At 44.5% G+C, this 11,437-nt stretch overlaps 2 protein-coding genes across 3 annotated transcripts in view; one reads left to right on the top strand and one right to left on the bottom strand.

Moving 5' to 3' along the window:
- LOC109478712 (interferon regulatory factor 2-like) overlaps positions 1 to 10,538 on the bottom strand; it is a 22,412-nt gene extending 11,874 nt beyond the window's left edge. Inside the window, exons 1-5 of one of the 2 annotated variants that reach the window (XM_019780435.1) lie at positions 10,431 to 10,538; positions 4,178 to 4,364; positions 2,846 to 2,927; positions 2,278 to 2,478; positions 1,450 to 1,529 (exon numbers count right to left, since the gene is read on the bottom strand). In XM_019780435.1, coding sequence (XP_019635994.1) covers positions 1,450 to 1,529; positions 2,278 to 2,478; positions 2,846 to 2,927; positions 4,178 to 4,348 — 534 coding nt within the window. In that variant the 5' untranslated portion in view covers positions 4,349 to 4,364; positions 10,431 to 10,538. Of the gene's footprint in view, positions 1 to 1,449; positions 1,530 to 2,277; positions 2,479 to 2,845; positions 2,928 to 4,177; positions 4,365 to 8,565; positions 8,910 to 10,430 lie in introns of those variants that run through there. The other variant, XM_019780426.1, reaches the window with a different exon arrangement.
- Positions 7,677 to 11,437, top strand: part of LOC109478086 — a 17,048-nt gene continuing 13,287 nt past the window's right edge. The window contains exon 1 of the mRNA XM_019779561.1: positions 7,677 to 7,751. Within this exon, the coding sequence (XP_019635120.1) occupies positions 7,677 to 7,751 (75 nt within the window). The remainder of the gene's footprint in view (positions 7,752 to 11,437) is intronic.

The following is an 11,437-nucleotide window of genomic DNA, read 5'->3' on the forward strand; positions in this document are numbered from 1 at the left end:
AGGTGCTCACCTAACCTACCTGCTTGTTCCTGGAAAAAATCATCACGTGATTTCTTAGCCAACTTTACTTTGCCCCCTAGACCACAGAGTTCAGAGGCTTGGCGACACTTTTTAAAAGCAAGGATTTGTTTCTCACGAAACGGGTTTCATATAGAGACCGTGGGGTCTACGAGTCTATTTCATATAGTAGTTAATTGGTATTCAGTCTTAACAATGTACGTATTACTCGAAATATTAGCCTAGCCTGGTTTTACATGCCCTTTAGGTCTAGGTCCTCAAACGGTCGCTACCCGCAAAAAGAGCAACAGGAGCTAAAATAGCAGGATACCAGGCTATTGATATAGGAATAAGAAAGAAAAAATGCGTGAGTTTGACTGACTAGAAAAAAAAATCGTACATTCGTACTTTCTTCTTCCGAGAGTAGAATCAGAATAGACTCAGTTAGTGACAATACAACTTTGAAATGAACGTGGGTGTGCGTGCTTGCGTGCTTTTTGCGTGCGTGCGTGCGTGCGTGTGTGTGTATTGGAAACATTTTGGGGGACACAGTCTGCACAAGGTGACATGTATGCGTACTTTGAACACTGTCGCCCCTCCCATGTCTTCTTCTGAGTTATCCTCAATGTTGCCCAATTCTTCAATATTGCTACAAGGGGAAGGCTAAATAATAAGACTGTTTGAACCACCGCTAACTCCTCATAATGCTACCAAATTTCTAAAGCTGTCAGAAGCACCGGACCTTACAGTTACAAGCACTCTCATAGCCTAGTACATGTAAGTAGTAACGTACCAAAGTTGCAAATAACATGCGATATTGTACTGCCATGATTTTGTATTGTCATCCCTTCCAAACTTATACATGTTTCATTTCTGCCAAACAGTTGGACAGATGCAAGTAAGGGTAAATAGTCCGCTCGTGTTAGGTTATTACCAGTACTTTGTTCGAAATATACAAATACAGGATAACACAGTCAAAACAAGAATGAGCTATAACACGGTAAATGTACTACAAAGTTCATGATGCACACTCCGAGTCGTGGATAGGTTTTCATGTTTTTCTTTATGCTAATCCCAGTTCAATACCGACCAAAGTGCAATAACTAATCAAAAGATTTCACTGCAGTTTATTGATGCCCATACATACAGGCAAAACTTGGTACAGGTAAGTGCTTACCATACATTCTTCAAATGATCAGGTAGTTTTGGTTGTGATCTTGAGGTCTACGGTGTAATTTTAGAACTTCTATTGTACTTCCGTTCATAAGAAACATCGTACAAGGAACAAGATTATATTCGATTCTATGGTCGCATTTTCCTCGATGATATTTCAGATACTGTACGAGACTACGCAAATGCAGTTGGACTTTAAAAAACACAACATTGCTTAACAGAATTGTTTTAAATACTGGTTTAAAGTAATTGGACAGCACATGCGGGAAAAATACCCACTTTTATGGGAGCAGATCTCTTCTTCACGACTCTCCCGGTTTTGTGGCTCACGGGCGGGGGCGATGTGTGAGACTGGGAGCCTGTCAGACGGGAAAAAAGGAAAAACAACATGGCGGTTACAAAATGGCGTCATTTAGAATCGAATTTTTGGTTGCTCTCTCAGAAGACTTTCTTGCATGTATACCAAATTCTTTCTTAAACCTCTCGCCAACAACTGGCTCGTCTTGTTGTATAGTGACATTGCAGTAGTAAAGGGATTTCAGCACAATACAAATCATTTAACATGAAGCGAAGGCTACAAAATTCGCAAGAAATATACTAAGCTTTTATGCCACAAAAACGCATTCCATACGAATATTTCGTGAGATGACCAAGGTTCTGAGCTAAGTTACTCAAAGATATGAAGCTGTTTTTAGATATTCTATCTTTTCTGGTATGAGAGGCTTTCTGTCGTACGGTCATCAGGTCAGAATTTACCGCTGACAAGGATCTACCACATCTTTTCCCCGCTGCCCGACGCCGTTTGTACGACAGATCCAGGACTGTACTGTCGTAAACCTGTCGTGCGACACACGTGACAAGTGCATTATAAGGTACTCGTGTATTTCTGTATCACTTCTTACGTACATCTTGTGTAGACTAGCGACCTGCGTTTGTTTCTATGGGCGAGTACTTTCTTGTTTTTCGTTGTTAAAATAGAGCTGTTACGGGGAAGGGCTGCATCGAGGGGAGGGCTGTATCGGCCAATACGTTTATACCGCCGCAAACCCAGGACGCTAGAAAAGTCTGCACAACAGACCAGCTAGTTCTCTCTCTTTTCTTCCCTACCTCTGGATTTCCTGCGCTTCGGTTTCCTGTCCACGATCCTGTAGACCTTGTAGGCCGCCTCGCCCTTCGCCTTGCAGTTCTCGGCGCGGAGCTCCACCACGTCCGGCAGGGAGTTGAGCGCGCAGCGGAAATTCGCCTTCCACGTTTTCCACAGACTCACCTTCTCATACGGCACCTCAGACTTCTCAGGGTCGAACCGACCTGTGGGCACATTTAAAATGTAGTTTTAAGTATACCATGGAAACTAGTTTTTAACATCACCGATGCCCGTGTTACATGCACTTGCAATTAGTCTTTGGGCATTTATTTGCAACTGTTAACCTCTTAGAAACGATGTAATAGACAGGGAAAACAGGATGACTAAACAACAGTTGTCTACCTTCTTTTGATTCCTATCTTTCCGATGATTGTTGTATATATTATCAACGGTCGTTTGTGTCTAATATAGAAGGAGTGTAAAAGATCGTGGCATCTACTCAAAAGGAGCATGTCATTCTTTCTTACTTTTTACAAACATCATTAATCAAACACAATAACTTCTCCTCCTAGTGATTGAATAGTTACACACCTGTATGAACAGCCCAAGCCTTGAAGACTGCTGAGTGCTTCATGTGGTTGAAGTGCTGGCTGGAAGCGTGGATCCATGGTACCTAGGAGAACACAGTGCACACAAGGTACTTCATGAGTTAAAATCGTTCTAATATGTCTAAACGGCACAAATAGCGAAGCAAAGTAGCAATGTATTGAGCAAGATTGAAACAAAACATGGGGAATCTATCGACGGCTTTTTTTATGGTTTGAAAACATGAAAATTGCAATTTCAACAGAGGTGCAATTGCACATGGGAAATTGCAAGACTTTTAAGTATCCTAGGTTACAATCACAAGGCTAAATTGTTAAGGTAATATCACAGTATGGACGTGTCTCTGTATCTGGTGATCGTGGTTCTGATTTGTTTGACCGCGCTCAGGTATAGCTCATTTTCGTCGATAAGTTGTTCTACTGTTTTCGAATACGGTAAAAGAAAAGTCCTTCGACGTTATTCCAGCCACGTCATTTCAACGAAAAACATCGCTATTTTTCATAAATGACGATGCACTGCTATATTTCAAACCGATTTGTAAACAGCCCGTGCCGAGGAAAGGCAGTTGCCGTTTTGCGTTAGCGTAAATCCGACCGCGATAGCTCCGACCAAAAACAGCGATCACGCCGAAAATGTGTCCGATATTTCAGATTAAGAAGGATATTTGTAAATATGGAGCCACGTATGTAATAGCATAACATCTGTAAAGTATGCAGATTGAAAATCTTGAGGTAAAAACCTTCGCAGACTTCACACGAGAAGGCATTAGTGGAGCGGGTTGTATGCTCGTTCATGTATGTTACCTGGACACGTGCGCTAGCTTTATATGATCGAAATGTTTAAGAATTGCGTTGAAGTACAATTCACTGAGTACAGCAATCGTTACTTAACTTAACAGACTCACAAATCTAAAACACGAGAGAACAAATATGATATTGGGGAAGAATTGAAATGCATTCAAACGAAATGGTAAATTTGTAATAGGCATTAGCATATCAACGGATGCAAAACAACAGTCTCAGTTGATATTTTGGAACACAAAAAACGGCGCAACAAGCTTCTCTAGTTTTTCTTGAAGTTATAAAAATAACATCTGTTATGTGAACACATCAATATTTTCAACTGCAGAATAAGTGTTTATCATAAATTTCTATGAAGGAAAGCAAAGAAATAACATTCCGAAAAATATTCACGATAACATGGGATGAATAACACTTGGTACGAGGGTTGTTCATGTCGTCTTCGAAAAAAAGTCGACAGAAATTTTTTTTCACGGAAATTGATAACGACAAACATAGACCAAAATGATGTCGATACCTTGAATTTTCTCTCCTTCTTGTCCAGCCAGCAGAAGCCGTGGTATTTCTCCGTGTCCAGTTGCTGCTCCAGCCACGGCCGCATCCGTAACTTCTGCCCCGGGTCTTCTCCCTGGGCCGACATGTCGCCTGCGTACGCCGGGCTGGGCACCGTGTCCTCAAAAACCGTCATCGGGCCACAAAATTCCCTGGGTAGAAAAGAAACCGTGTTCAGTGTATTCCACATGCTTGAGAATAGAAAAAAAAACGTCTGCAATACGAGAGAGTCACGAAGGAAATGTTGTTGTTGTTGGTTGCAGTCATCCGACAGGAGGAAAATACTCTTGTTTGAAAGAATACCAAATAAGACTTTCGTTAGTAGGAAGGAAAGGAGTATAAAACAAAGAGTTGCTGTGTTGTAGCACAATTACATCACGGGATTCTTCGGAATCAACATCTAAGGAGAATGTATTTTCAGTTTCTATGTGTATCTAGTACGGATTGTTCAAAATAATCTGGGGGTGGGGAAAACCTGTGTCTATGTATGACTCAAGTCACATGGCGTGTCAGCACAGTCAAACCTGTTCTGGTGACCTAATGATGACCACCTGTTGTGGTCAGTCTTTAGGCGTGGTCCTTAGATTCAACCGTTGACCAAACAGAATTCCTGTCTGTACTTTGCATCGGTATACTGGGACAATTCTCTTAAAGTCTATAGTCTAGATAAAATGTCGACGATAATGTTAAAAAGAAAACGACGTGAGGCCATGCCCCTGGGACAGCGTTTGTGATAATTAGTAATATAACCAGTATCAGTTTCGGCATGCTTAATAATTCTATAATTATAGAATTGATGAACAGAAGATTAAGAGGTGTTTACATAAAACAGCAGAAGTGTTATACAGAGAGGCAGCGTTCTCGATCCCAGCCCAGCTAGCTCTCCGTGCACACTAACTACATGTTATCCTGCCGGACCAAATTGTTAAAGAAGAATAAAAGTCAATAATTTTAGTCCAAAACATGGGGAATCAAACAGAAAAACCAAGCAAGAAAACACAGGAACAAACCCCGAAACGTAAAAATATAAAATCTGCCGCTTTAGAAACATTTGAAGTAAATGGAACCCTTCCCCGAGACCGTGACTGTTACAGAAACGACGAGTCGCCCGCCACTCCCGCCACCACGCTTACTAGGTCAACTCGGCTAAAATCGCGGAAAAGAAGTTCTTTGTTGTAGTAAATCCTGCGAAAAAGGCGTTTGTAAAAGAATGCGCGGTGATGTAGTATAACCTGCAAACTGCTATGGTAAATTTGGAAGGATAGATGTCTGGTGATATCACTAGCCGGGGCACGTCACGCCATGGCTGGCAACGTGGAAAACATGACGCGTCCTCAGACGGACGGCCATGTTTGCTAGCCGTGACTACCACACGAAAACCGTGCATCGGAGGAAAAACAGAACTTGTAACTTAAAATGCACACAGTACAGAGTAGAAACGATAACGTACTGCGTGATTTAGATGTAATGCTGGGTTCGGGGGCTTAAAAACCGGACTAAGAGAGGCTATACAGTCTGGTTAATGTTCAACGCTTTTAGCGTTTCTTTACAACAACAACCGTAGTATATGGTAGTACCAATGGTGTTGTGATCGCGACTATTCCCTCTTTCTTTCGTATTTGTGAACATAATGTGAACACAAATATCTGCCATATTTAGTAATAAATTGAACGCTTCCTGTAGGGTTGTTTTGGTACGGGGACGTAGTGTCGATGAGCTGTTACGAATTTTCAAAAATAAAAGCAAGGTAAGGGAGAACAATACGTACATGTTGGGGAGGACGCTAGGTCGGTATTGTTGGCACAAACGAACTGAGGAAGAGACGACGTTTTACTGTTGCCCATACAGCCGATGATACAACTGTTCTCCTTAGACCGTATGGGTATGGGGCATGTTGCTAAGTCGTAAATAACTGACAGCTACCTGTCTTTACAAACACAGGGAAAACTATGGAAAAAAAAGGGCGGGGCGAAAATTTTGCGAGCATCTAATGTCCACTGGTCTTTTGTCTACTACTCTGTGGGTATGAGCAAACAATGGTGTGCACGTGAGCTCTGTGAGCTTTTAACGTAAAATTTTCCTCTCAGAAACTTCGGGATCTTGCATCTTGCCTTCTGTACTATAAGTTCTTGTAGCATCACATTTAGGTCTGTGCAAGGGAAGTAGCGTGTTTTATGTCAAGTTTGTGTATTTTTGGAAAGCACAACTTGTTTTAACAGTGGGGGTTATAGGCGCTACCAACTGACCCGGTCGGTAGGGTTTTTACTGGCTCCTCCTGTTTCTTACATTGTGATGGCTGTATATGGAGTATAAATGATGGCTGATATTTCAATTCGTAAGTTAGACTGTCGGATGCACTAGTACATGGTTGGCTTGTCATACGGCCACGCTACCTCAAATGCACACACATGAGAGAGATTCACACGATCACCGCCATTCATTCCAGAATGTGTGCTATCTCTGTGCTGGCTTTCTGCCATATTGTGTAACGCTATATTTAGTTCAGGCGAAACTACGTGTTTTCACATCATCTCAGCGTAAATCATGGACCTGAGATGAGGGTACCGGTCTGGACATTTTGAACGAATTGATAACATTCCTGGGCCAGTCGTATCATGGTGATACAACATCCAGCTGCCTTGCGACGGAAAACGCCGTCGTTAATTCTGACCAACGGTTTTTTTTTGTTACACCCTCTCTGAAAATTCCACGACTAAAAAGTCCTAAGACGCATATGACCGTGCCTGCTACTTAGCCAACCGTCCTTAAAACGCATTGAATTACTTAAAGCTACTGAACTGAAGAAAATGGACTGTCCCCGTACTATTTATGATTTGATTCATTCTATATAATACACAGTGAGTGACCACACCTGAAAGCCCACAACTTTGGTGGCTAACAAAAAGCAAGAAGCACTTGAGCATGGCAGCAAAACAAGGCCAAAGACGGTGGAGGTACTCTGTAACCTTATTTTTTGCGCTGGGCCGCTGGTCCTGTGTCGGTCCGTAGTGTGTTTGCACAAAGCACTAGTACAGTGTCTGACGAACGCAGGTGCCTTCTGATGTTACATGTACAGCGGTTCACACACTATACGCGTTTGTGACCCGGAAGCAACTTAAGCGCCCTAGAAGTAGAATGCATGGTAGACAGGACGGACTCTAAGAAACTGTTTTCCCGAAGCCTTAAGCTACTTGAGCTAGAGGGGAAACAACGATACGTTTATATCTACTAGTACATGGACAACACACGCCGGCGGCGGCGTGGGGCGAGGGCTTGTAGCGGTGACTTGAACTCGCGCCAAGTCAGCGCCATATATGTACACAGTTCCAGGAAAATTTCACCGGGACCTCAACTGAGAAACCCTGGCCGGGGATGCCGTGCCTCAGGCCAATAACACCTCAGCTCGCTTGATTTAATCAAGTCAACGTGAGAAGGCCACGCTTGGCAACGGGGTTTTCGTGACCATGGCCGGACCGGGCGCGGCGCAGTTGGCGGGCAGGCGGGCGCAGGTAGCCCCGCTGCCCGAGCAGGATTTCGCGGTAACGCGCTACCATAGCACGATCGCGTCTTTTCAGCTCATCAGAGCCGTCAAATTTTCTAACATTTCTGGCGCAACCTGAGCGTAAACTCGTGCAATTAGGACGCCGTTCATGCCTGGGATAAAGAAAACTCATTTACTGATACTTTCCTAGCAACCAGGGATGGGCAGGGATCACATAACTAGATGCGTTGGGCGGAAAGTTGTGCATACAAATTACAAGACCCGAGAGCGCGCTCTTTTGTCACACAGCCTCAGAACCGCTCGTCTTGAAAAAGCACCTCAAAACACTGACAAAAACACATGGATATATTCTTTGTCGCACGAAGTGAGAAAATCTACGGTTCAATCTATTTAAAAAAACAAAACAAGAAATATCCGCCATTGCAGGCTCGCCATTGCTATAAAGGAACACCCCGCGGCAGTTCAGTCAATCCCCAAACTTATGCATGCTCAAGCTTTGCGTACTCAACTCATATTGCCCAATACTCTATCTCTCTCTTCTTCCCTCCACTCTCTCCTCTCTGTCTGCCTCACACACACACACTCTCTCACTCACTCACTCACTCACTCACTCACTCACTCACTCACTCACACACTCACTCACTCACTCACTCACTCACTCACTCACTCACTCACTCACTCACTCGCTCACTCGCTCGCTCGCACGCACGCACGCACGCACGCACCGTGGTACAGATACGGGGACAAGCTACAAGCACCACGCTACTGGACACTGCCTACACACGCGCCAGCAGCCACAAGAAATGCACATTGCGTATTGTTTCCAACCACACTACACAGCGAGGGATTACCTTCAATGTGTAGCTCTGCGGTGGATGACTCACTCTCGGCTTTGGCAGCAGACGGAGTCTCGGTCAAAAGTTTGGAACTGTGACTCACACGTACACCTGTCCTGCTTGGACGAGAATATCTCGAATTCTGCCCAAACGTTTACTTTTTTAGTGGTACACACGTTCCTTCCCACGCAAACGACCAGCCTCAAAATAATGCATGACTTCACCCCGCCCCCTTCCTAATTCGCTCCCGTGGTTCGTCCAAGACCGGGCCTGAAGGACACAACAAACTAACACATGGGGTATGCGGCATTGTTCTTCGTCTGCTCGTTTGCCTTCCGGTCTTTACCGACGACATCCTTATTTGGATGGCCACACCATATTTGGTCATTTACGGAGAGACATCGTGGATGTTTCCGAACGAACGCGAAGTTGTGGTGGGGACGGTTCGCCACTTGTCGGAGTGGACCTGAGATGGACATGAACTAATACCTCTCCCACCCACCCCCGGTTGATGCTACCTGCAGCAGAAAACATTCACCTGGGAAAAATGTTGATATGATTTGGAGGGGGAATCTAAATTAATGACAGATGAACTGACAAATTCCGGAGAGTTGTGAGATTCCACCTGCTTATTGAAGGGAACCAACGATGTGTGGGACTTTTTTTTTCTTCAAATTTTTGGTACGATTTTCGTGGAGGCTATGCACATATGACATAACCAGCCACCAACATTGAAGGATATACGATAACCTGTTCCTCGGACGTTTGTACGACACATCTACGACAGTAACAAGAATGACCCACACTAGCTGTCGTATTAAAACCTATATCGCAGACGCACGGCGAATATGAACGGACTCTATGCTGCTGACCCTGACCCTGTACAAGGTTCTCAAGTATCGTTCCCAACAATAGCGACCCCCAAGCGGGTTACATAACGGTTCTCCCCCGGCCTGCAGGCAGGGTATACTGAGATGGCCTCCTCAGTTCCGCGTAAAACGGTTTCTATACGTCACGTTCGCGGGCCTTGCCGACGGGTCAAAGGTCACCAATGAGATCGGCGCGCAGGGAACCAAATCGATATTATTTCGGGAACCAAATTCGCTCCGGACATCTGAGAAACCCGTATGATGACCACACCGTGCCTGTCCGTACAGGACTGGACACGTATGCAAAATAAACAATTGTTAATGCACGACAATGCAATACACCAATTGACATACACCGACTGACTAGGGCAGGACGATAGACATGTTAGAGCGCGTATGCAGGAGAAAAGAATCTACAATGCAATAAATGTAGTAAGTAACACAGAGTACAACCAGCTATCTCTTTGTTCAGTGTCATTTCCATGATGAACAAAATCCCACCCGCCCACCTATCTACGTACGTACGACCTGAACATATAGCTGACAATGCATACAATGTACTTGTACTTGTACTTGGCATACGGCCCCAACTAGAATCCAAATTGATAAACCTCACACAAGGCATTAAATGTGCGCGGGAGAAGCGACAACACAGCACCATCATTAATGGCGTCCTTATCTTGTACAGTGTTGTATCATACATAGTGCGGGCCGCCCATCAATGGGCTAGCAAAACAACTACCGGCAAGGCGCGCGACACGCACCGCTTACAAACATATCGCCTTGCCCTGTACGCTGCAATACAAAGACATGTACATCAAACCATGCCTTTAAGATGCATGGGTTTGGTTGTTTCAACGCCAGTTAGCAAAATGCCAGGCATCTACAATTGCCGACCAAAGCGCCCGGTCGTGGTTAACAAACAACGCGGCCGAAGTGTAAAGAATAGCAAAGATAGCCCTTTGAACCCTTAAGAATTAAAGCGCCACCTATTGTTCTCCGGAAGTATACCTGTTTGTTCCGGTGCTCTTAAGGGTGTCGTCACACCTGCGCGGTTCACGCCCAAGGTCCAAACTTGGTCAGAAATTAAGGAGCAAGGCACGTCCACCTCCGATGCGGAAATTTTGGGGGTTTCCCGAAACTGACTTCCCCGTACTGGTTTTCCCCGCCTCGAAACCACGGTTCTGGGAATTACCTTTTTTTCGACCAATGAGAGGGAGGTGTGGAAAACTCGACAACGCTGATTGGTTGACGTTTTTCCTGCTTGGCGGGAATCTCCGGATGGGAATCTCCAAGCAGATAGGATGGTAACGCTTTCTGCCTGCCCCGTTTCTTAAGTTTAAAACACAACTCCCTATGCCAGAAAAAGAAACACAATGGTCAGAAAACGTTACTTTATATCCTCCCTCCCAACTTCTCATTTCTATTGGGATGGGTGGTGGTGATTGTTTCAGAAATACGTACAAAATGCTGTAAAACGCGTAAAGCACCCTACATCTACTTGGAGACGTAGAAAATGCTGTAAAACGCGCAAAGCACTCTACATCTGCTTGCAGACGTAGAAAATGCCGTAAAACACGCGTGAAGCACTCTACATCTGCTTGGATACCATTACAGAAGGGTGAGTGAATGCAGACACGTGTAGCATAAACAATGGCCGGAAAAGCATTGTCTTTGTCTGTCAAGTATGACCACATGTTGACATTCTTGAGGTGACAGTTATTCGGACCGGAAGTCAATAGTCAATACATGTACAGGTAGGCACACAACCTGCGGCCGGTCAGGAAATGAAATGGTGGTCATATAAATAAGATAAGAAGGTATTACATCACTTCCACACGTGGTGAGCTACATTTGAAAGGTGTATAAGGTAAACGCTGAGACAGTGGAGTATGTCAGATGTGGGGGCGGGGGTTGTGGAGAGGGGATTCCCCGGGAAGTCAAGATGCTGTCATGTATTTTGGCGACTTCCTGCCACTGTCGGTGGAACTAGGGTTGGTTGTGTGTGTGTTGGTTGG

Source organism: Branchiostoma belcheri, unplaced genomic scaffold (assembly GCF_001625305.1).
Source record: "Branchiostoma belcheri isolate BF01 breed outbred unplaced genomic scaffold, Haploidv18h27 scaffold106, whole genome shotgun sequence".
Taxonomy (NCBI): domain Eukaryota; kingdom Metazoa; phylum Chordata; class Leptocardii; order Amphioxiformes; family Branchiostomatidae; genus Branchiostoma; species Branchiostoma belcheri.